Here is a 26493-nt window from a genome sequence, read left to right on the forward strand (position 1 = left end):
TGGGATGTGCTGAGTGCTAAACTCTACATTGACATATAACAGGGAAGAGAACCACTGAGCAGAAAAAAACCCACAGACATGGAGATGGAGGGATAACTTTGATTAGGACATTGTGATGACAGTCTTAATGCAACAACAGTGGAAACAGCGTTACATTTTCTCTACACAAAATAAACAAGTAACAGTACACACACATTCACACACTCATTAAGCTTGACAAAAAAAAATGATTTCCATAATAACCATTCTCTGTAAAAGCTTCTTTCAAACATGTCATTTGGAGAGTGCTATATAGGCAAAACCAGCCTTTTATCCAAACAAAACCTCATTGTGAAAAGTGCTCAGTAGGATTTATTAAATTATTTCATAGGTGGTGTCTGCCCAGAAACCTGTTCAAATCCCACTGTTGGCACAGTTAAGCTCTGATGATGACATCACAGGGCAGTAATGAGAGGAAATACAGAGAGGCAGATACCTGGTGAAAATAGCCCACATCTCTCCGATACGCCATCTGCAAACAAGAGAAGATATTTTAAACAGTGTGTTTTGTTGTGTTGGAGTGTGTGAGGGGGTCCAAGTTTTAAGATTGACTAGGAGTCTGCCAATGCATTAACACAAGTTATACAGACAGCAGATAACAGATAAGTAATATAACACAAAAATATAAAATTCTGTTTACAAAAGTCACTCATACATTGATCACTGCAGACGCTCATTACCTACTGACACGTACTGAACCACAGTCCCACTGTAGCTATAAAGTCACAGACACCTAATCTAAGGCTGCAACTACTGATCATTTCCATTGATCAATCTGTTGATTAGTTTTTCAATTAACTGTGTTTATAAAATATTAAAAACTGTAAAAAAAAATGCCCATCATAATTTCAATCAATCCATATCTTTAAAAGTGTCGTTTGTTCAAACAGTCCAAAACCCAAACAAATCTTGTGAAAATAATAATAATAATAATAATAATAATAATAATAAACCAAGAAAAGCTTTATTATCGAAATTGTGAAGCTTGAAAAATGAATGAAACAATAACTTGATATCACAATGGTTTCAGCTGCAGCCTACATGGACACAGAGAGACCGATAGATAGAAAGAAAGATAGATACCTTAGCTCTGGGATTGAGGTTGCCGATGGCATCAGCTTTAAAGTCATTTTTATTCTTCCTGCACAGCACAGCTGTGATTATGATGATAATGAGTGTTACTACGCCGATGGGGGCCAACACTGCAGCTAATATCCAAAGGTTATTAGGAGGGTTCTTGACCACAGCTGAAAAAAGAAAAACACTTTTTTCACAATCATCGCTTCATAACGTGGCATCCGGACGAACTCTATGACAGTTAGTCCATTGGTAGTATGATACACAGCCCACTTTTCCTGCAAAAGCATCTGTCCCACCCACGCTGCGTACAGCTAAACCTGATATATGCGGTGTGGCTGATTCAGCTATTATAGGCAACAATCTTTAAGAGAATGCAGCATGCCCTCTCTCTTTTTCTCCCTCTCTCCTGACCAGCTCTGTCTCACACTCTCCTCCCATCAACCCTGCTCTTAGCAGTGAGCAGCACTGCAGCCCAAACAAACACTGTCCCGCCAGGAGCATTTCAGAGGGATTAGAGAGCAAAGAGCTTTCCCAACCTGTTCTTTTACTCCTCTCAGCCCAGCACCAGCATAAGTCATGAATTCTGGTTTGCACGTCTGTCTATCTGTCATTCTTTTTGTCTATTTGCCTATTTGTCAAATGCTAGAAGAATGCTGTGCTTACGCTCTGCTTGCATCTGGACAAAGTAGCCCAGGGTGAGCGCCATGGTCTGAGAATCCACTGTGTTCAGGACCTTGGCGGCTGACGTGCCTGATAAAGGAACGCCATTGTGCTGGACGTAGTAGGTCATCTCAGCTGGATTCTTCAACCCTGACACCCTACGAATACTCACCATCTGAATAGAAAAGAAGTCAATATCAGCTGTTAATGAATGGTTGGTTCTGTGGTTATGTACGTTTCAGAAAGGAAAACAAAAGTAAAACCATGCATTTAAGTGTGGAGTCTCAAGAGAGGAAAAACTACATGGACATAAGAGAGTACAAGATTTGTAAAACATTCAACCTCTGGCTTGTTTTGAATAGCAATTTGTAGATGAGGAGCTAAGAACCTACCTAATTATCAAGGGCTGACCACAAGTAATCATGCAAGCGTGTTCATCAGAGTGTACATCTCATAAAATATTCATACTGTAAGAAATAAGCCAACATAACTTTTGTATTAATGCGTTCATTAGACTTTGGACTAACAAGCAAGGGCGTTCAGGCAGTTCATCAAAATAAGAATGATTTGTCGTTTCTGCTCTTTAACCCTGAGCATGGGAGACTGTTTGTTCTTCCAGTAAAAATCTGACTTGGCATTCCCCGTGGGCTGCCGTGCCAGTTTCTTACCTGGACAGTGAAGCTGCCTACAGCAGTGGCTCGTCTGAAACGAGTGCCCTGCTGCCCTGCCAACACAAACAGCTCTGCCAGCCGCTGCTCCATTAGACTGGCAAAGCTTTGGTACTGTCCCTCCAGGCTGGCGTTATCCACGTCCTGGATCACTGGAAATGTAGACAAAAGAAAGAGGATGGCCAGGTGGTTGTTAAGAAAAAAATTAAGTTGTTGGGGAGGAAAGACAAAGAATAAATAGGCACAATTATAAACGTGCTAGACAAAAACACACTTTGACACACAGCATACAGTATGTTCCCTTATTTACTGTAAAAACACAATTACACTGTTGACAATAACTAGGCCATCCAACCCAGTCGCAGTAGCACTATAGAAGGCGGTGAGGGCCTTATGGGAAGCTCATGTTGCTCTGTGTCTGATGAATATGTAGGTTGGCAAGTTATTATTAGCTATAACTTGATACCTTGATAAGCTAATAACAAATCCGGCCTGTGCTTTCTGGAAGCTTGTCTTCCTGTCCCGTAGTGATCAAACATCTCTTCATGTAGCTTTATTTTATTCTGTTTTTATGAACAGTTGAAAAGCAATAATCCTGGTTGTACATTTTGCTCAGTTTGAGTAAACTCATTATATTGGGGTTGGCCCTGAACTGACTCACCCTCTCATTGCAGTAACCGCAGGGTTAAGAGACACATAGACGGATCTGAAAGGCCCATCCATTATATAGTATACTACTGCAGTTTGGGTGCCCTTGAACACTATGAAATATATGTGGCTGCGTACATGTAGCCATTCATAAAGCCAACAGAGGAAATACTAAACAACAAACAATCCAGGAGTCATGAGCAGCTCACAGCTCCAGTGAAAGGTGACATTTTAGATTAAGATTAACATATGTTTAAGCTTCCATAAATAGCACCCTGTATGAAATTCACAATTGTAAAGGGATATTTGTTTCACATACAACCAGTTCAGGTGTTTTGTGTTATGAAGTAGTAAAGAAAGACAATGTTTACTATTGGAGATTCATGAGCAGATGGTAAAGTCCATTGCACACAATATGAAGGTGTATATATTGATATGTAGTTAAAACAATGATATAGATACTTACCAGTAATAACCCAGAAGTCTCTGGTAGCGATGGAGGTGTTAAGATTGTGATACTCCAGTGCTGTGGTGACATAAAAAGATAAGAATTTCCCCCCTTTCAGAGTCAATCATCAATCAATCATTAATCTTCATTACTTAATACTTTCAATTTACACATCAATCTTCAAAAAAGTGTTTTACTTCTACTAATGACTTATTTTGTGTAGAGAAGTTTACATTCAATATTCAAATGTAATTGTTTAATTTTTACAGTGGCAAAAGAGAATATCATAAAAAAGATTGTAACAAAGTGTAATTGAAGATGAAAAGACATAGGGTGAAGATGCGAGATTAAATAAAAGTATAATATGGTCATCTTTTCACACTGCAGTTTTGTTTACTGTACAAATGCCTTTTCAAATTTCGAGATGTGTGTGTCTTCAACCTTAAAACATGCACCAAAAACCATCCAGAACAAACATTTGATTTTCCCTGCTGCAACTGTTATCATTGCCACAATTGGGGGTCTTGCTAGCCAGACATTTGTTATATGAGTAAGCAGTGCTTATAAACGTGGGCCAAATGTCTAGAACCCTCTGAAAAGTCTTGCGGAGAAGGGACACATACGTTTTGCATGGTTGAGAAGAAAAACACAGAAGCAAGGAGAGCTTTCAGCTGCCTGAGCTCTGGTATTCTTTTACATCTGTTTCCTGCCTGATTGGGCTCTTGTGCTGGAGGCTGGTGCAGTGTTTGGGGGAATGCTGTATCACTGGCCTGTGAACGCAGGTTCGCTACGGAAATGTACACTCAGGCATGACAGCGGAGAGGAGAGAGGTGGGGAAGGAGCAGCGTGAGAGGGACAGTAAGGGTTTTAGCATTGTTAATGGATAGAGCTGCGGGGCTGTCACCAGAATCTGTCCCACATTGTCTAAAAGTTTGAATCATCTGGACTATTAGTTAGCGAGGAGGCTCTGCTGTAGTGTGATGAGAGACGGGGGGACACATTAGTCCAGCATTTTTTAAGACATTCCAAGAAGGGGGGGAAAAAAGTTTTAATTCATAGACAGAAAGCTACTTTTTGCATCAGTGCTTGGGTTATAGTTTTCAATAATTGTTATCATGTAAAAAAAGAGACATTTTGCAAACAGCTCCACTCATATTCCACCTGAAAGAAATTATTGAAAAGCAGAGGAGGAATGAAACAGCTGAGCGCAGCGGGCCAGCCTACACAAGCGCCACAGGAGTAAGTATTCGGTGGTGTACGATTCTGGGCCTTGTTCTGTCAGAGCAGAGCCCAAGGTGGTATGAGAATCCCCCACTGTTAATTATTTACTGGCATAATTGCCTGTGAAGTGAGGAGGCAGCCACTGCCAGCATATGCTCACACCTCCTGCGAACAGTGTAATATCACTAGAGCGGCAATGCTTCAAAGAAACAAACAAAGGGCAAAATCACTGTCACACACTCTCTCGTTCTTTCTTTTGATTTCCTGTCTTCCTGGATTTTTCTCTGTGTCGGTTTATCCTCTCTAAGAGTCCCGTCTTGGTATTGAGTTGCCTCTGTTTCTCTGCTCCCCAACTGAATCATCCTGCCCATGGGTAACTTCACATTCTAACTTAATTCCATCACAAAACGAAATGAGTTTCATGTAATGCTCGCAAGCAGAAATCCTATTCATCTTGATTTTTAACTGTGTGTAAACCAAAACTGCTATGTGCCCTAGGTTACACTGATAAACGGTATGCCAATCCAGGAGCTGTAGCCCTCAAAGACTGGATTCCAACAATACATTCCTTTGGATTGTTGTGTTTTGAAGGAAACAACCACCAAATATTATATCTTATATCTGTATCTTCTGTGGCCCTCAATATCTCCCAATCCATTGCAGGTTTGTCAACTGTGTAAAGGAGCTTTGGAGCGGCCGCATCAGCTTGTGAAGTGGGGAAATATTACATGGTCATGTCTCATTTACCAGGTATTTGGTTCAACTGGTCATCAGCCACCTATATATACCTCACAGCTGGTCCAACGTCAAAGTTTTTGTAAGTAGCCTGGACATCCATGTATCTCTAACATCAAGTCACAGAGTAGTATAGAACACTAACACACCATTTATTTTGGTCTCTGTGCAGTTGTCTGCAGTTGTGCAGATGTCTAATTTAGTAAAGAAGCAGTTTCAGCTTTGCTTTTACATCCCACCAAGGACATATCAGCCCATCAATTGGAAAACAGTGTGTGTCTTTCCAGATAGTATCCAACATATTCTATTTTTTTTGACATTCTGTAATTAGACATTACAGAAATTAGAACTTGAGAAATGTGCATCGTCTTTATAAATAAATAATTAAAATTAAATCTGTAGCCTATTTACTCACTGGGCTCAGCAAAGGATAACAAAAAAGTAAAAAACAAATTACTTTCAAGATTGGGCTCAGTTAGATGGTTATAGAGGGAAGTTCCTGGCCTAATTCCTGGCTCAAGCGTTGGTTGCAGTGATCCTGAGCAAGATCTTGAAGAAAAGATCTGTCTTGTCAAAACTGACCAAAGTCTGGAGAAATTCAAGCACTTCAGCTGGTTAGCAACCAGCTAGCGGGACTTATGTATTTCTGTTAGAACACAAATCTAACCAGAGGTGCAATTTCCAATCCAGTTGCTTGCTCTGAATTTCAAAGTCTGCTTGACCCAATGGGTCTTTATATAGATTTTCAACAGAACTCCTTAAGCTTGATAAGACAGGGATTACATTATGCAAGACGCTGAGGCCCCTTTAAGCAAACATAACCTGCAACACTTTCTTCACAGAAGGCATAGTGTGACTTTAGCAGAGCAGCATTCAGTCCACTGTCTACACAAGATGCGTTCAGGCACAGTAGTGAGTGTAGATTATCCGCGTTTTGGCAGCGCTTAGTGTTCAGTAGACAATCACTGTAAATAGAGCGTAAAACGGAAGAAAATAGACTTGAAGTTCCAACATCTGCTTGAAAATAGACTTGAAATAGACTTGAAGTTGGGGGTAAAACTGTGTGTAAATGCCTATTTCAGCTGCAGGTGCCTAGTTCTTTTGCTGAACCTATATTCTGAATTTACTGTGAACGAGGTCAAGCAAAACACTGAATCTCTCCTTCAGGGATCAATAAAGTACCATAAAAGGCATGTTTCATTTGTATCTCAGAGTTTTGCCAGATCTCTCTCTATTGGGCAGTTTACATATGACATTGAAAAAAGGCAACATATTCTACTAATCTACTAAGATTGCTGTTTAGACGACTGTTGATTCCCTGTCACTCTTCATTTGTTTTTCTCTGAGCACAACTATAACAAAGTTGGAAAGCTTGCCTGTGTATGCTCCAAAAGGAGGCTGAGATGAAAGGCATAGGTTTATTTGAGTCCTTGCATCAACTATCTTTAAGTGACTCAATCATTAAAAAAACAACTGTGATTGTGAAAGCAGCAAAACAGTCACGAACATCCAATTACTGAGAATCTGGACGTTAGTCAGGCTTGGCGATTAAATTGCTGAGTTCTACCATTGCTAGATAGATCTTCTGAGATAGTCCAGTTCATATGAATGCAAAACAATGCTCCGACAACAACCACTTTCATTACATTAAACCCACTGGAGTTTCTAAGGTTGGATCCAGTCTTGATAACTTATAATATAAGCAATCAATATAGCAGTTCCTTTGTCCAAAGGTCTAAAACTGAATATATGAGACCAGTATGCTTTGTGAGACACAGCCTGAAAAGATTATATCGAACTTTGTATGGGCTTCACCAAAAGGAAAAAAGTAGTATAAACACAGCAGGTTTTTTTCTTGAATCTAATTTGCATTTGGAGATTAAATTATACGCACAAGAAAACAAAAATAAAACTTACGCTCAGCAATCATAAGTGGTGGATAGAAGAGGAAGTAGCCCACCAGCTCAGCTGACAGCTGACCAAGGAGGTTTGAGGCAGTGGTGCCATTAAGGAAGAAAGTCCCATTCCTCACAGTGTAGATCAATGACACAGCAGGAGAGCCTGCAGCCTGGGAGACACTCAGCATCTGGAAGGACAAAAATACAAAGGTATAACCACATAAAACGTTTGGGATTACATTACTGTAATGTGCAGATCTTAAAGATTAGTATAAATCTTGTGCACTTCAATGTGGCAGCTCATTACAATTATACAAACATTGCTTCCCTAAACATAATTAATTTGAATTTCAGAAGCCGCTCTTGTTAATAAGACAAAGCCTGAAGTGGAAAATTTGTCACATATTGCACACAGTTTGCACCTGCTTGACTTTGTCAGATCACCAAAACTACATAATGTAATATTGATGTGTAACAGGGGACCAAACTGGTGAAGTTAGAAATATTCTGATGATATCCTGAAAACAATATTAAGCAAACTCTTGCATCTAGCTTAACTTCTGTTTGTGTTGCTGAATGGTTCTCTGTACATGCTGTTGTCCAAAAAAAGGCAAAATCAGATCTCTATCAAAGTCAGACCTCAGACTGTTTTAATCCATTTAAGCACAATGAACACCAGAACACTGCACTGCACATGTTTCAACCCTTGCCTTATGTTACAAACCATAACATTACCACTGAAACAATAAAGCACCTCATTCACGGTGCTCCATAACTGGTACCTGAACAGAGAGTCTGTTGTTGGTGTTGAGCACTTTGGTCTGTGCTTCAGAAAACACCTTCTCGAGCCTCTGCTCCATCATTTGAGAGAACCGACAGGACCGAGGATCATCGCCTGCTCCCACAAACTGCAGCACTGGAACGTAAAAACAAAATCAGCTCACAAAACACTGGCAAAACGATTAATAGCATTTTTTAAGAATTACTTAAACAATATATAATACTATACATATATATATATATATACACACACTGTATATATATAATTTTAGGTCTTATCTACTTAAATTCTGAATAGACAAGCAATATTGCCATTTCCTCGTCTGATGTGGTATCTCAATCTATATTTTATTAGTCCTCAAACTTAGTTTCACCTGAAATTGCCCCAGTGCTGGTTTAAAATACGAATAAATAAAAGTAAGTCTCAAGCTGATCTCTGAATTATTTTTGTATTTTACCCTGTCTGAAGACTAGCTGACCTGTTTTCAGGTGGAAGCCTGTGGCTGGGCTGGATCTCCATAATGCAACTGGGAGGGGCAGGGCTGTTACCATGGGGAGGTACTGTCGCAGGTCCGAAATCAGCTTATCACGGCCATAGGAGTCCAAGCCTTCCAGCACTACAGAGGGAGGGTAAACCATGTCCCCTCCAGTCACGTGATAAGCCACTGTCATGTTGGGAGAACCAAATACTGTCTCCACCTGAGGGGGTAACGTAGAGAAGAGAATCACTAGCATTAATGCCCAATAATTGCACAATGCTTATACCCAAGTGGACAATATTAAAACAGTCATTGTAATGTTATTAGGGCTTTTTCTACTATGACAAGTCAAAATAGCTTCTGTGAAAAAGGCCTGTCTGAAGCAAGTTTCCCGTGCTGATGAAATAAAAGAAAAGAAACCATCCACTGTATAGAAGCTTATAAATCAATCCAAAATCATACACATTCTTTGAAAGAATGGTGGACCGTGATGTCAAATATAGGTCCAAAACCTATTGGTGATGTGGGACTTCAGGCAGGATGAGAGGGGGGTGTCACTCAGTCATATTAGCTCAATGTCAGTATAGTGAACTGTATTGGATTGACGGAGCACTTCAAACGTGTATTCCAACTACTTGCTAATGAAAGCAACAGAAGAAAGAGTGAGTGATTATTGAATACAGATATGTGTGGAGAGAAGCAGGAGGGACTGAAATGAAGAGAGAGAAGAGAGTAAAGATGAGCAAGACATGGGAGGGACTGTTAAATAGGTAGTTTGGGACAAAAAGGCTTATGTTCCTTTACTTTTAAATCAAGAGGCTAGGCATCACTGCATTCTCATTCTCACAGAAACCCAGGTAAAATGTGTGTGTTTCGTAACTGCATGCAATGACATGTTTATCATTAAGAGTTTGACTTTTTGGTGAACTCTGACTAAACGTAAAGAGGAAAGGGAATGATGATAGAAAACTAGGTGTGTGTGTAGGAGAGCTGAAACCATTCAGGTCTGTTATCTAAACCCATCTGAAAGTCTGCGCTGACAAGGAGATCCACTGGCCAAAACACCAAGAGCCTGTCCTCTCTGTAGCTGAGACTCACCACTCTGCCTCCTCACAATTCAGCCTTGTTACAAGCTCTGTGAAAAGAGCCCTTTCTTATCACTTTATCCTCTCAGGCTTCACCCATGTGAAGTTGTTATTAAGAGATTGCATTTCCAGCAAGCCAGAGATCGGTAACACACCCACTAACTCTATCTCAAAGAGTGAGAAAGACTGCCAACAGATTAACTCCACGGATCTAGTCAGTTTTCTTAAAGTTTCCAGTTAGTGGAGAGCACTAAGTACCAGACACAAAAATACTTTACTTTTATATATTCTCTAAAGGTACAATAGTTTAAGCGTTGTGGCTCACTTCATTTAGTCAGTTTCTCTTCATCTTTTTAGCATCAGTGCGACGCATTGTTCACCTCCCAACATTTTATAACCTATAATTAAACACAGAAGCAATTTCCCTTGCCAACAGCTTGCTTCCCATTGGATGAGAGAACAGTGCTACTTAAAGGAACCCAAGCAATGTTCAAATGGGTGACAGAAGTGCACTGAAGCAAGACACCTTCAGAGACTACAGAGAGAGAGAGGGTGAACATGTGAGAGCATTGACCTTTATATTGGCAGGACGCATACACAGGCCTCACTCTCAATTATTTGATACTACCACTTTGTGAAACACAACATACCAAGACATATCACCGGATTGCAGATATACAACACACACACACACACACACACACACACACACACACACACACACACACAGATAAAGGCAGTCCAAACTACTGGAGATCAGAAGGAGAGAAAAATGTTTATTTCCACTTAATCTATTTCCCCTGCCAACAATTTTCTACAACCTAATTTAATTCTAGGCATTGATTTATTTTCCCATGTTCAGTGTATGCAGAGAAAACATTTTACCAACTAGCTGAAATCATTCCCATGGGAAGTATTTATGTCTCTGTTTTATACACAAGCACTCACAAACTATATAGACTCAAACACCCTTTTCTACTTCTCCCTGACTGCATTTAGCGTAGCTTCTCATAACCAAGAGGTGCTCCTGATTCAAAGTCAAATTGAGCAGGGTTATTAGAGCTTTATTAGAGAGAAAGAATGGTTTTGGCATTGGGAACTATGATTGGTTCCACAAAGGGCTGATCCATAGACAAGAAGATCATTTTGTGCCAGTTGGATCTGTTTGTCTCATTATTGCAGGGAAAATAGTAAGGTTGGTTTTCCTCTTGAGATTTATCACACCATAATCTGGTGTGTCCATTATTGTGGTAAAATTGCCTTTTGATGAAGTGTAGATAGATTATGAGGGAACTAGAGCAACAGTTCTCTGGTACTGCTACAGCCTGAATCTACTTCTTGTTTTAGTGATGGTACAGTTACTCAAATATGTGACATCACCCACTGCCTTCAGGGACACATTCACTCAACCTAATTTCTATATTAATCCTCATCTCTTCTCACATAGCCTACATGAGGGTCCTTGGTATCAGTGTCTAATTCACTCCACGCTAATAAAACTCGAGATTTCTGGTGAAGGCTCAATTAGGAACCATTCATTGTTCACTAGTGCTTGATTATTCAGCCATAATCGAGCAACAGTTTGGGCCTATAAAAAAGTAGCTGTCAATTAACAACTCAAATTTACACTTATTTAAACTGCGTCAAAAGAATAAAATGAATGATTAACAGCAAATGTCTGACCTGTGCTTGGGCAAAGGTATCATTTAGAGCTTTTCGGAGGCCCTGACTTAGCCCCCTTCGCAGGTTCTGCCTCTGAATGCTGTCCAGCCTGTTTCTTCTCACATAGATGGAAACAACTAAGAGAAATATTGAGACAGAGAGACAAAAAAAGGATAAACAAATACATACACCGGACAATAAATGTTAGAGAAATAATTAGATTTTACAACTTCATTATTTCTCTAAGACTGTGTTAAAAGCATTGTTCACCTGTCTTCACCCACAATCTCTCTGTGATGTTGCACTGCTGTGGTGGAGCCTCTGTGGTGGTGGTAAAAGGGGAAGTTAAGATTCTGGTGGTCCCCCTGGGAGGGCTTGTTCTGGGGACAGGTGGTGTGAACGTTCTCCTGCTGATCTGGGTCCTGGCGGTTGTGGTGGTCGTAGTTCTCCTGGTCACAGGTGTAGGCTGTGGTGTGGTAGTGGTGGCAAACTGTGTGGTTCCAGTGGTGACTCTTGAAGAAGACCTGGTAGTGGTAGGGTGAGTAGTTATGGTGGTTGGAGCTGCAGTTGTGGTGGTAAGGTGGACAGAGTCTGTTAGGATGTCCTGTTGAGGGGGCAGAGGTGATCCCTGAGATGTCCTCTCGGTGGGCCCAGCAGAAAGGGAAATTCCGTCTGATTGAGAGGGGGCTAGGCTGGCTGCTTTTTCTTTGGGGATAGTGGGCGCAACTACTCTGGATGTTCCAGCGGTTAAATCATCTGTAAGGACAAAAAACTTGTCATTCACTTCCTCTGAGGGATCGAGATTTATTGATAAAGTCAGACTTGGTGATGAGAATGGAAATGTGGCTTTTACAGACACAGAGGAAGATGCAGTGTTTGGGTTTATGGTTGGTTTGATTAACAATATCTTCTCCGCTGAATATAGCATTGATGATGACAATGATGTCGGTGACACTTTATGAGACACGGAGGTGGGGGGTTTCATATGTAATGAGGTCGCCGGAGAAGCTTTGATACTGCTGTATGATCGTGGTGAAGTCTGAAGATGTTAATGATGATGAATGGAATGAAGATGATGACCCCAGCTCTGTAAGAAGGGTCAACCCTCTATGTTTCAAATCAGTTGTGCTATTGATATTATCTGTGTCAGAGAAATTGAGTGCAGGGTTGTTTGAAAGTGTGACAGCAGCATGAAATGCAAATTGAAGAGAGTCAACATCTGGCAGAGGGGGGCCGTGCCTGCTCTTATACACCAATGCAAGAGGAGAAGCTTGTTGTAGAGTCAGTATTTGTGTGAGAGAGGAACAGAAAATGATCTGAACCCCATGCAGTGTTTACAGTGGCTCCTCGTTGTGCATTGACATCCACAGCAGATATGAGATTAGCTGGGGACACATTCAGTTTCTGTTGTTTATATTCTGATGTGCCTTTAACACGTGTAAATGATGGATGTTCTCCAACAGTTAAATTAAATAAATTTGGATCACTGGGGACTACACTTGGATCAGTTAAACTCACTATATGCACATTACCCTCTTGTCCATCCTCCAGCTATGGACGTTCATACGATGGGCCATCTGCTTGTAAATTAGAATTTGCCTATCAAAGCCAAGAGATGTATTTTCTAAATCAAAGGCAGTGCTTTGAAAAGACACACGCTTGGTGGCTTCCCACTTTGTATATGGTGCCATTAGTTTTGTGCCAAAGCTGAAAATAGCACTAAAGGATTCAATGCTATTTCGTCCATCACTTGAGGAAGTAGTTGTAGCAGAAGAGGGAATACTTCTTTGTCTTCCTAAATAAAACAATTATCTATCACATCTCACACTGGTGACTGGTTCCGGAGAGCGAGGAGTAGAGTTTGTCCTCGCCGACAGGATGAGTTCAGTACAGGTGGAAAGAGAAGACGTCTCAAAATGGCCCATCTGCATCACATCATCTTTACGAGAAAGACCTTTTAAAGGTTCTAATGCAGCATCAGAAGCTACTGGAGAAAAAGGAATTTCAGTGGGAGACCCTTTACCAGAACCTTCAGAGCCTTTATTCGATAAGTTAGTTATGAAAGATGGAAAATAAGTACTGAACCAAGTGTCTCCAATTACAGTAGACTCTTCATTTCCATTCAATAAAGGAGAAACTGAACTCTTAGCAGCATTTCTGTGAAAGCTCTCAGTAGGCATCATGTGACCATCCGAGGCTGGCGTCGTTTTACCGTTCATTTATACTCATCTAACAACTAAACAAAAGTCAACGTGTGGCAGGTTGGGAGGCGAGGAGAATGAAGAATGCCTGCTGGCTTCCTCTTCTCTCTGCTGACGCCCGCCATGTAGCCTCTTTAAATAGCCGGGCATAGCTTCCTCCACCAATCATCCTCCAGCAATGGCACAGCCCTATTTGCATAAGGAGAAAATAAACAGGACACATGCACACACACACACACAGCAAGACAAACAAATGCGACCCCAGTCCTAACACCTGGGTTTCCATCCACTTCAAAAAGGTATATTGCGACCAGCTCTCTCAAATTTTTCTGATATGAGCAGAGATTTCAGCTGAGGACAACGTCTGGTGCGAATTATTGGGTAGCGGAATTAGACCAGATATTGTTTAAAACTTGTAGTGAACTGTAATTAAAGATTTTTTTTATAAAAGGTCTTTGTGAGGGAGTATGGGGTGATAATGAGGTTTTGGGTTAGTCTGTCAAATTAACCTCACTATTTGCAGACAGGCCAGTCTTGTTTGGGCTATGGCTGAGAAACAAGGGCAATAGTGATGTAGGCCAAGTGGTGTGTGAAAAACTTTCGTACATAGTTTTATAGGTCATATCCTTTGCTGAACTAACTGGCACCGCTGAACCAGAAAGACGCATTGTTCTACTGTTGTACTGTTGTTGTGAGTCTGATGTGGAGGAGGTTTTCCCCGTTCTGGTGATCAATCTGATGATGGAACTTGTGGCTGACTCCGGCCTCAGCCCTGTGACTGAAAGTGAGTTATTTGGGTGAGCTTGAGCGGAAATGAAGGTGGGGGTCTTCTCTGGCTATCTCTGCCTGGTTGTAATTTATATTGATGGTAGGGACTCTGGGGCTGCCGTGAGCCGCTGCCATCAGTAAATCACCGGTATTGGATGCATGCTCTGAGGACACCATGCCAGAGTGGATCCGTGTTAGCTCAGTGATTGCAGTTTAAGAAAGAGACGTTTTACCTGCTGGAGTCTCATGGGATCTGAAAGTGATTGCTGGTGATACAGTTGGATTTACAACATGTAAACTGAGAGGCAAGGTGGTTGTATCTCCACCGTTTTGTGAACAAAAATCGGATTATCTACCTCTGTCTTTTCCGTATATGCTGCTTGATTTAACATCTGCTGTGTGACATTACTAGAAACTGAATAGCCTTTAGGATGGGCAGACAGCAGTGCTGATGTGTCATTTTGTAAAACTCCCTGCTGCTTTTGAACAGCTTAACTCTCTTGATTGGAGGGAAATAGAGGGCTAATTTCAAGGTTATTGGCTGATACAGAGTTCATACCTGGGTTAAGGCTTTCAGTGGTTTTATATAAAATCTTTAAAAGAATTTCTCCACAGTAAGGAGTAGAATATGATGTGTATGTGCTAGCTGCTGGTGTCTCAATCACTGTTGTGCTTGCAGTCCTTATGTATGCTCCACTCACTCCATGGATTTTATCCGCTGATGAGAACAATGAGTGATTTGTCACTTCATTGCCCCTCTCAATGCTGGTTTTGCTTGGAAAGTGTGATGGTTTGGTTGTTGTGCTTTGCAGTCCCTGTGTAACAGCTGGGAGGACAACAACTGAATAAGTAGTGGAGTGTGTGAATATCCAACTGTTTGTCCAAGCCAGAGACCCTGCTGGTGATAATGTCTGAGGGGCCAGGCTGGACACAATCGGTATGTCTTTGAGATGGAGCAGCTTTGCTTATCCACCCAGCAGAAGATGATAGAGAAAATAGAGCCACTGTGAATGATAAACACAGAGGAAGTGGATGGAGGTGATGAAGACATTGACGATGACAATGAATAAGATGATAATGTCGATGATGAGACATTCTTGTTTTTATCCATAAAGGACATATGTGATGGCCTAGAGACAGTCGTTGCCATGGTAACAGCCTGAGGTGGTGTGGTGTGTTGGTGAGAAATGCTGTAATTCAGACCTGAGTTGGCAAGGAGGATCCTATCTCCCGCAGAGGACGATGAGGAAGACATCTCTGAGCCCTGGCTGGAACTATGTGAAGGCCATTGGGTGGTGTGGGTCTCGTCCCCGGTGGTGGTTGGTGAGGTTCTACTTTCATCCAGGCTCACTGGATGTTTCACAGTTCCAGCCATGACAGTTAAAACAGAAGAAAAAGCAGGCCGCCCTGATAAAGCTCCCCCCTCTGACTCTGAGTCACCATCTGAATGGACGACTGAGAAAGGCACCTCCTCTGCCATTGGATGAGCATGAGCAGCTGTGGCTGCAGCGTCGCTTGGTAAAGACGAGGCACCAGAGGCATCAAAGGTGGATTTCTCTGTTTACAGAAAAGAAAGTGAAAAGACAGGTCAACATTGGTAAACATACCAACAAAGTCTGGCTCAACAATTGTATGTTGCCGGGATAAAGCATGACACGTTGGATGTCCCCGTCCCTCTCGCTATCATGGCTTAGCACAGCTAAGGTCGGTTGTGATTGGTTTGAAGAAATACAAACAAGCCAAGCGTTTTCCTTCCCATTTACCGAATAGACGGGTGGTGTAGCCACATCATACTCCAGCGCTGACACAGTGCTGTGGAGATAAGTCTGTCAGTGTGAGACTAGGCACTGTAAAGATTTGCAAAGTAGTGAAAGGAGAACTCACAGAGGCTGGAGTAATCTTTATCTAGTGTATGTTTTATGGAAAGTTTAGATAACACCAACAGTTCAGGCTGATTGATGAAGTTGTGAAAACGAAACTGCATGCAAAAATACAAAAGAAAACATGAATACACTTACAAAAACTTTACGTTAGCAGGTTAGTGTGCTATAACCACATGTGTTTACTATGCTAACATAACTCACCAACTTGGGCTACAGGAAAGCAAGCAACCAGGACTACAGATCTATTGTGCTGGCACGACAAAATAAATAATTGAATTGTAGAAACTAGAATGTATCTGGCCCGTATGCAGCCTACTTTTTTTGGCACGGGTTAATACCGTGACAAGCACCATTTTACTAATGGCTTTGTCAACATTAGTTACGATTTTATCAAATCCAAGTTTTTGGTTGCTAGGTTGTGACCACAGCCCGACTGCTACTGGACATTGAGGCCAATATTAATATTGTGTTGTGAACAACATATCAGCTTTTTTTTACTTGTGTATGTGTGTGAGCTGAACATTTAAAATTTAAAAAAATAAATGCTATTATTTACAACTTAACATTTATTATATTGTCTGTTTTATTGGAAAGTGGTACCAAATTCCTGCAAACTATAATCAAAAAAGGGTAGATAAGCTGTCGAAGTTATGAACTTGACTTGCGAGTACAATGTTTTAATTGACTGTTCCGTGGTAATCAATTTCCCCAATGTGCCAAAGTGAAAACCAATCCCAAACTACAAACACCGGGTTTTGAGGAGTAAACATATCTGTCTAAGCAAGTCCCAGACAGTACTTTACACCAAGGGCAGACATTCTTGTATTCCCAGAGGAGAGAAAAAAGACCATCTTCAAAGTGGAACAAATAGAATTATTCAAGAGATGGCAGCTGTGTGTAAAGCTTAAATAACACATAATGGACTCTAACTTGACGCTACAGTGGTTATGTCTTGTATAAAAGTCAGAAGAGACAAGAAATACAGAGGTTTACATTACAGTAACTAGCATGAAGATGATGGATGTGGATAATGCACCAAGACGGCAGACATGTAAAGCTTTGCAGTCGTGTCACATCTCCCACCCCCTCAGCATGTTTCTGCTGCTGAAGTGCATCCAGCTAGCACTCACATACAAGCGCAAAAGGACATAATATAGTCAAATATTAGTCATTTTTACTCACACTGTTGTCCAAGTCCACTTAAAAAAAATACCATGAACATAAACTGTAATCTTCTGAGAATTGGCAAGATCATACTGTGGAGATTACCAAGGCCGTTGAGTCCATGTTTTCTGAAATACACAGATGATGATTGGCCTAAGGCAGTGTGTACTCACACATGTAGCAATGTAAAAATGTCATCTTTACTGTGGTTAGATATTTCAGAACCATAAAATGTAAATTCTAATAGGATCTAAGACGTCAGTAACTCTGAAAGCTTCCTTAAATGTCACCAGTATCCCAGAGAAGTGGCTTGATGTTTTTTTTGTTTTTGTTTTCACCGGGATAAATCTCTGAGTTTCCTTAATTGCAACCGTTCATTTACCGCCCTTTCATGCTGTAATCGTGATCCCACTAAATTCCTTTTCTTCAATCAATCATTAATGTGCTCAAATATGATTAGTGAAATTGCTATACTGCAATATCTAATCCATTCTTATAAAAACGGTGATACAGACCAAAGAGTTGGAAGAGGGGAAAAGTATTTCTGTAGTCACAAAAGAGCTAGGTAACAAAAGGATATGTGTCCTCATTCAAGGCCACTAAAGTCAAACCACCTGGTCATCAAACTGAAAGAGAACTTCCTGCCCCCCTCCCTCCCCTGTCTCAGTGCGCCCAGTGGCAACATAAATTTGGGTGTGCGGGACGAAGGCCAGTCCGAGCGGAGGTGTGGGGTCCACCTGTGGTTTGCCACCTGCTCTGACAGAGCTGAGCATATGGGAGGGTTAAAAAAAATGAACAAGGGAGGGAAGGTGGGCTGTGGAGGAAGAAGGTCCCATCAACACCAGAGGATAAGTGCAGCAGTTGGGTTAAAGAATGATACAAGAAAGAGAAAATGATTGAATTTGCAGTGTCTGCAGTCTAGTCTGCAGGTCCTTTTAAAAAGTAATTTATCTTCATGGTTCCTCATGCCATTGTGCTTCAGCCTCAAAATCAAAGTAACAGATGATGTCACTTAAAGGTACAGGGTTGAGTAGCACAAAAATGAATAGTCAATAGTAAATGAAAATTACTTTTTGATTATCCATAAATTGCTAAGGCTAACATGCCAAACATACACTGGTTGCTCTTTTCAAATGTCAGAAAGTGCTTTCTTAAAGTATATGTATTATAAATTTAAACCTTTGGGGTTTGGCCTGTTGGACAAAATAAGCAATTTTTATATGTCACCTTGGGTTATGGGAAATAAAACCAACCTTTTTAAAAAGATTAATGGATCATGAAAATAATTATTAGTTACTGCTGTAAGAGCCATGAAAGCTTAACAAACCAGTATTTGTTTAGCCTTAAACCCCACAGACTTGCTGGCGTGTTTTTCTTTGCAATTTCAGTCTCGATCTTAATGTTTCCAAAGATGCCAAATATTTCAGACAGGCAGTGTGGACTAATATTTACTTTTTAAATTTAAAGCCTTTTTATGAAAAATAAAAGGGAAAAATATAATTAGTTATGAGGTTAAATAATGGGATTTAATAAGCACTTAGGTTCAATAAATATTTAGTTTGGGAATAGCCTACACTAGTTAGGAGACAGCTACATGACCCTGACTTGTCTCTAAAACCCTCTGCACAGGACAAAGACATGACACTGCTGTTCCACTCTTAGTATACACTGCTTCTCCTTTTGCTTTGAGCTGTTTCTGTTCTCTTGTGTGAGGAATATGGTAAACAACAGAGCATAATTCAATAGTGTGGTGGATGGAACCCTGGGAAAAATTGAGAAGCTGTTTCAACTGCTTCTGAGGAAGTGCCTCAGAAAGCCCTCCTATGTTTTGGCTGTTTATGGAAGGCGGCAGCATTTACCACTGCTTTGAGCTGTTGTTGTTCTATCAAAATTAGAATTAAGAGCTTCAGTAGTAAGGCGGAGGGAAGTCTGTGAGGAGAGAATTTTGACAGATATATCTGAACATATGCATTGCACATACATGTGTTTTTTGTCCTTGTGGAGTTATCACGTCAGAGCAGGCCTGGAGAAGGATGCTGGCGGTGATGCCAAGCACTGCTGAGGTGACAGTATGGATGGGAGGGAGGATGTTACACACACCCAGCACCGTGCTTTTTATTTTTTCAGAGGGTGCAAACAGCACAGCAGGATGAGACACGCATCAGAGGTCTGGAACACAGCCCAGCGGACACTTAACCCTGCAAGCACGCAGAGAAGTGTACATGGAATTAAAAGAGATGTTCATTCATTCGTTCTCATTTAATACTCCTGACATGGATAGATAATGTTTTTGGTCCAGTCTGACTATTTGGTTGTGGCAAAGAAGGCCGTATAATTAGTTTGTGGAGTGACTGGAGGGATTTTTAAAAACAGGCTTTAATAAAAAAAAAAAAAGAAACAAACAAAATGTTCTTACTACAAATGTTTTTATATGAGCAAAATAACAATTCAACATACATGTGTTTTGATGCTACAGCCCTATTTGGTCTAGTATGACCAGTAGCTTATGGTGGCTAATGTTAGCTAATATTAGCAAAGGTTTGATGGATATTGTTGTGTTATCGACATTGCCGAGACTGACTATGACTTTGCTATACTTATACACTACATTACAGTGTTTAAGTATAGCAATAATAAAGTATAGCTATCATCTTGTGATTATCACTTGTTTACGCAGAGGACGCTGTTCAGCAAATGTTAAATACACTCGCTTTTAGGTATTTCTTAACATTGCAATATAGGGCATTTATTGTCAATGATTGACCTTACATAACATTTTGGGTACATGTACCAAACTGAGATGGGCGTCTTTCACTATGTGTATTAGCTGATTTCTTAAAGAGCAACAATGCAGTTTTTCAGCTTAATTTACCTTAACTGAACAGCTTCGGAGTCAATGGAATGGTTATGTAACTTTTTTTAGGGTTGAATGGTGGCCTTCTTGCTTCCCCCTAGCGCTTGTGAGTGGAAAAACCACGCCAACTTTAGGTTGGCGATGTAACGAATTGTTTCACAGCACTGCACGCATAAATGCCCCGTTCAGGAACCAGCTGGCTATTAGAACACGGTAGCGATGGAGTTTTACCGACTATCGTCATGGCTGAGCCAGCAAAAAAGAAGCAGAAAGCTAGGAAAGCGTTGTTGGAAGAACAGAGAAAGAGAAGTCAGACACAAGTAAACAGGGGAGTTGCCAAATATCTATTCCAAAGCTGTAGGGGGAGCTCTATAGAGAAACCTGCAAGCAAAAACAACAAAGAAATTGCCAAAATTGCATCGCGCCCCTTTAACGCATTTTATCACCTAAAAAATCAACACATTTTGCACCCTTGGTAGAGAAGGAGTGCTTTCGAGTTATTAAACCCGAAGACTTGTGCACTATCATCCAAAGTGCACATCTAACAACTACCACATGAAAGCTAGTATTTTTTATAAACATCTCAATTAATCATGTTAAAAAAAAAACAGCAATCCCCAGACTCTCCCTTTTCACTGATAAAATGATAGGAAAAAATTACTTTAAGTAAGAAACAGCTCTGGACAATCCACTGACTCCAGGGAAGCAAAGCTCTCCACCTTCTCTCTCTCTCTGTTCCAGATGAAAGTCAGCCAATCCACTGACGCTAAAGCTCTTCGTCTTTTCAAGTCCAACATGTTGACACACTGACTTCTGCCCTCCTGACACAGCTCGGCACGATGCAGTCATGGCTTATGCTGCTGCACTCTGTCCACTCCTATTACTGCTCAACAAGGATGTTTTCCACTGTCCTTGTGTTTGAGCTAGCCTCATTTAAGATTGGGTGATATGATGTTGTAGGCTGTGAGGTGATAGTGATTTGTTAAAGAAAAGTACTTAAACAAGCAAAAAATAAGTCATATTCACATGAAGTACTACCGGTCTGGTAACTAAACTATCCCTGCTACTGTACATTGCAGTTTCTAAATAACCCAACATGTAAATGTGCTGTATTTATATAGCGCTTTTCCAGTCTTAACAACTGCTCAAAGCGCTTTTACATCTACAGGAAACATTCACCATTCACACACATTCATACACTGTGGCCGGGGCTGCCATACAAGGTGCCACCTGCTCATCAGATAAACATTCACACACATTCACACTCCGATGCGCAGCACCGGGGGCAACTCGGGGTTCAGTGTCTTGCCCAAGGACACTTCGACAATGACTGCAGGGGCGGGGATCGAACCATCAACCTTCTGATTGGCAGGCAACCGCTCTACCACTGAGCCACAGTCGCCATTACATTACTGGACATTACATTAATTATTAATAATTATCACCCTATACATAGCGACAAAATAAGATATCATTGTTATGTTATATATTATAAGATGTTCCCATCGAGCGTCCCTGTTTTGTTTTTTTTTAAAGAGCTATATTAAAGTTTTTACAAATACAACAGTATAAACAGTAGGCATACATTATTAGAGGACAAAAAAGAATAGAAAAACACAAAAGGCAAAGCAAACATAATTAACATGTGAGCTTACTATAAAATGTATCAGTGCAGTGTGTTTTCCACGGCAGGCCATGGCTCAGTTAAACACACTACAGAACTATTATTAAGGGCTTTTAGCAAGTTGGATGTTGACATGGGACACGTTCTCTCTGCTCTCACATGAGGGATCGTATATCTGTCGGCTCAAACACTTTTGGCGAAGATGTGAGAAATGCATCCAAACTTAATTGATTTTTGGGCCTCGGTATGTAAATTCAGAAATGAAGGTGTAGCAACAATTTCAGTGAATAAATGATATTGACATATTTCGGCTGACCAAAACAAACTATTTAAGAATGAAGAATTTTAATATGATGTGATAACACTTGTAAAATCTTTCTGTATTATGTAAATGATGGGAACAAAAGGGTTCCTAAACCAAACAAAGTGCTGCTGACCAAAAGATGTTGGTCTGTCTACATAAGAAAACAACTTATAAACATTAATGGGTATTGTATTTTTACTAACTACTTTACATTTGATACTAACAAGCCTGACCAATGAAAGGCCTCAAGATTCTGAAGTATTATGCTGCAAGTAGAACTCTTTAGGCAGTTTCAAATAACAATTCTAGAACTGAAGAGATTAAATAAATTCAGCATGTATTTGCAGCTTTGATGAAAGATCTTCTGAAGAAGCACAGACTTTTTAGGAGTGTAATGGCTGGGTGGCTTATTCAATATTAATTTTAGATAGGCAGCACCAAAGCATCATCAGCAGAGCAGTGAAATAAAATATGGTGCTGTTTTACAATTCCAGGGTAGAAGTTCAATACACTTAACACTTAACCCTTTGCATTGCAAGGCACTGTGTTGCTAAAGAGTACACTGGTCTAAAAAGATCTTATAACTTTACAGAAAACATTCAACACTGAACAAGATTCAAAAGCCAGACTAAGCTTTCCCAGGAATGTATGTGAGCATGTCTAACATAAAACGTTTACAGATCAGTTTATAATTATTAAGATAAAATGCACTTTATTGTTCCAAGAGGAATTCTTGCTTGGGCAATAGTGCTACGATCACCTACGCTCAGGATTAAGAGATCAACAAAGGTCACTCCAACTTTCAGATAAAGAGCTTGTTCACATAAACATGCATTATCAATTTAATTAGCAATAATCAACAAATAAATACAAGCCTTACAATGACTATCCCCAAACAACGTTTCTGAAGGCATAATAACTAAAGAGCATAAAATAAGTTAATTATTTCCTCAAAAAAAAACTGGTAGTTAAAGGCTTGAGCTCTTTCAGTAATCACAAATATAAACTTTAATGTGGATGGTTTGCTTTCAAGTGTATTTGAAGTGGAAAAGCAAATGTTTAATATACTTGTATATATAGCAGATATGTCATACCAAGAAAAGCACAAGTGGAAGCAATAACATTAAAGATAGCTCGACTACTCTCCTAATTGGAATACACTCATTATTTATGTTATTAAGTACACCTGTGTTTTTCTATATCAAGATCAAGATATCAAAAAATATCAAGATATAGTTACTCTTGGAGTTATTTATTGTATTAGAAGTAGACTGGTTAAGTTGAGGGAAACTCATCATAAAATAACACTTTGAATTCACTGATCATTACAGATTAATAGTACATAGAAATGTTAGAATATTTTCAGGGTGAAATATTCCTTTGATGCATGTAGTAATCAGATGAGACCTTATATGGGGTAGACAGGGCGACTGGAAGTTAGAGAGCTCAGTTAGGGCTCTGCAGGCAATCACATTCCCATTAAATCCACCAAAAAGTAAGTCGTCTTGCACTTCAGCCCCGTGCCCAGAGGCAACACTAGCCTGTGAACTGTGAGGATTGAAAGCAGTAAGAGCATGTGCCAGTGGTCGAGATAAAAGCAAAGGTAAGTACGGTTTTGCCATGGACGCATCATACAAATGAAATATAACAATTATATTTGTATCTCTTAACAACATGTTTTGTTTAGGTTGTACAAATACAGTACAGTATTATAGTGTTAGACAACCCATATTTCAGCATTAGGTTTGTGCGTGTCAAGTTTAAGCTCCAAATCAGATTGAAAATTTGGAATTCCTCTTAAAATAAGACCCTCTTGTCTTGGTATAACCTTATGCACAAACAGACGTAGAGAGAAAGACTCTATCAAACTGAAGCTCAAGGCTGTCCCCTGGGGCCGTGCATATCAGAGCAGGCAGGTTGTGTGTCGGAGTTTAGGAGCATGCTGGGGCTCTGATGTGGTCTGTAAAAGCCATTTGACATGGATGCGGGTGTGTAATGACAGGTAGGGGTCAAGAGGGGGCATCAGATAGGGCCGCAGCAGCTGACGGGACTGTGCACACGTCTCATCCTAAGTAATGCATTTGCTCTGCTTAATTTTGAACAGATAAATAGAACAAAGGAAGAAGGCATCTTTATTACATAAAGGATGAATGACAAACAACAGCCAAGGTTCCCCGTTTGAGTTTCTGACCTCTTTGTGGCACCATGGAGGTGTTTTGTTTTGAGTGGGTCCGTGTTTTGTGTGTGATTTCGTGCATGCGAGGACAAGGATGCACGTGCACTTGCTCACACGCATGTGACATGATGCAGAGTCCTGCTAATTGTTTCACACTATTCCATTGATATACATGCAACATATGCTGCAATGCACCAGCAAAGCCGAGGAAGAAGAAGACTGCCTAGATGTAGCCATTACACGATTAAAAAGAAAACAATCAGCGTTGTGAATGTTTTAAAAGAAACGTTTTGCATTCACATTTCTTAGATCTCAAGGATACACACTTTGTTTTTGTGCTATGACTTTGCCACTTATTCATTCATTCACACACATTCATACACTGACGGTGGTGGCCATGCAAGGAACTGCTGTTGTTTTTATACTGATCAAGCCCAACAGTAAGTTTATCAGCTGCAGCTGTTTCAGTATTGGGTCAAGATCTATGATTATATGCTCAACCTAAATTAGAAAAGTATAGGAATAGAAATTCAAGGGCCTGTTTTTCACAAATTGGAGCCAGATCAGTAGCCAGCTGAGAAAGATGCACTTTCATTATGCACAAGCATAGCTTATGATGTTTAGATCTACGCTGGGTCTTTAGGTAGACTTTGTATAGTCAGCGTGGGAAATAATTGGAGAAATGGTGAAAAACAGGAACCTACAGGACAGGATGGGATTAGCAATAACAAGCAGGGTTAAAAAGTTAAAATTAAGCAATCCTATTACTGTAAGACAGATTTGACTTTGTGCAAGTCTCACATAATACAGCGGGTACTACAAACTAATCATCACTAAAGTAGAATAAAAGTAGTTTGTCCCTGCAGAGTGACCTCGCTAAAGGGTTGAGGCCAACAGCCTGCCATTCAAAAGACAATACTGTGCATCACAGGGAGGGTAGCTGAAGTAACTTGTCTCACAATACTTGGTCACCTGTGACAATCTGAGCTAAAAAAGAAATTCTAAATAAAATAGACTCCACAAGAGTGCTCTGGGTAAATAACATGGCCTTGCCTCTGACTTTCTAATTGGGCCCTCTGAGAGACTTCAGAGGACGTCAAAGCTCATCTAAGTGACAGAATGTCAGTGTGTTTTATATGTCCTGTGATAACTGCCTGCACAAATGGGAGGTCCTACTATTCCCATAGCAAAACACTTAAAGGTACAACATGTAGTATTTTAAAATTTTCTATAGCATTGTCAAAATAATTCAAACATTTTATATAATTACCTTCAACTACTATTTATGAATATATAATCCATACAAATGTTCCTTCCTTGACATTCTTCTTTGTGTGAGTGCTTTGTAGAAAAAGGATACAAGCTAATAAGAATGCATTAACGTAATAAAATAAACAACTTCTGAGCTTTTACTCTGTGTGCTGCAAGTGTAATAGTTTTATTAAGGAGATTTCTTGCGGAAATTGCAAACATGTGTAAGAACATCCATTAAAATGGCAGACAGCCAAAAACCTCCTTTTTGGTCTCATTTGTTCATAGTAATAATATTAATTACCAAAATTATTTTCTTCTTAAATAATTAATGTTTCATTTCTTGCACATCCACTTTTTGACATTAATGTCATTTAGGCAAAACGTCTCTGCATTTAATGGGTAAATAAAGTGACTAATTCTGTCACAGAGAGACATATTTTATGCCTCCCATTTCAAACCAAATTGCCTCTTGAATGAATTAACATAAACATAAGGAAAAAGACATATTGCAGCGGTTGTCCACCTATATGCCGCACTAACCATTACAATGAAACCTTCCTTCACTTGAATGTAATTGTACATGCAAAAACGTATATTAGTAGTGAACAGCTCAAATCTCAACCGAAGACAAACCAAATGGAAACCACGATAGTTGTTTCCATTTCACTGAGGAGATTCAACAACTTGGACCGCATACACATTGGCTACGGTGCCACAGAGGTTAGCAGAGGAGGATGGAGGAAAGAGGACAATGAGGGATAACAAGGTGGGATAAGCCTGTTAAGCTTCCAAGATCCCTCCTGAAATCCACAACCGTGTCAAGCACAAGAGTGTCAAAATGTTTGTAATTCAATCACAATGC

General features: G+C 40.2%; 1 protein-coding gene across 2 annotated transcripts in view; it reads right to left on the reverse strand.

Moving 5' to 3' along the window:
- Positions 1-26493, reverse strand: part of kiaa1549lb (KIAA1549-like b) — a 57121-nt gene that overhangs the window by 17387 nt on the left and 13241 nt on the right. Inside the window, exons 2-12 of one of the 2 annotated variants that reach the window (XM_034874502.1) lie at positions 15576-15929; positions 11674-12192; positions 11425-11540; positions 8657-8876; positions 8180-8313; positions 7417-7585; positions 3562-3621; positions 2448-2599; positions 1783-1954; positions 1123-1286; positions 476-511 (exon numbers count right to left, since the gene is read on the reverse strand). In XM_034874502.1, coding sequence (XP_034730393.1) covers positions 476-511; positions 1123-1286; positions 1783-1954; positions 2448-2599; positions 3562-3621; positions 7417-7585; positions 8180-8313; positions 8657-8876; positions 11425-11540; positions 11674-12192; positions 15576-15929 — 2096 coding nt within the window. Of the gene's footprint in view, positions 1-475; positions 512-1122; positions 1287-1782; positions 1955-2447; positions 2600-3561; positions 3622-7416; positions 7586-8179; positions 8314-8656; positions 8877-11424; positions 11541-11673; positions 12358-15575; positions 15930-26493 lie in introns of those variants that run through there. The other variant, XM_034874491.1, reaches the window with a different exon arrangement.

This window comes from Etheostoma cragini, chromosome 1 (genome assembly GCF_013103735.1).
Source record: "Etheostoma cragini isolate CJK2018 chromosome 1, CSU_Ecrag_1.0, whole genome shotgun sequence".
Classification (NCBI taxonomy): domain Eukaryota; kingdom Metazoa; phylum Chordata; class Actinopteri; order Perciformes; family Percidae; genus Etheostoma; species Etheostoma cragini.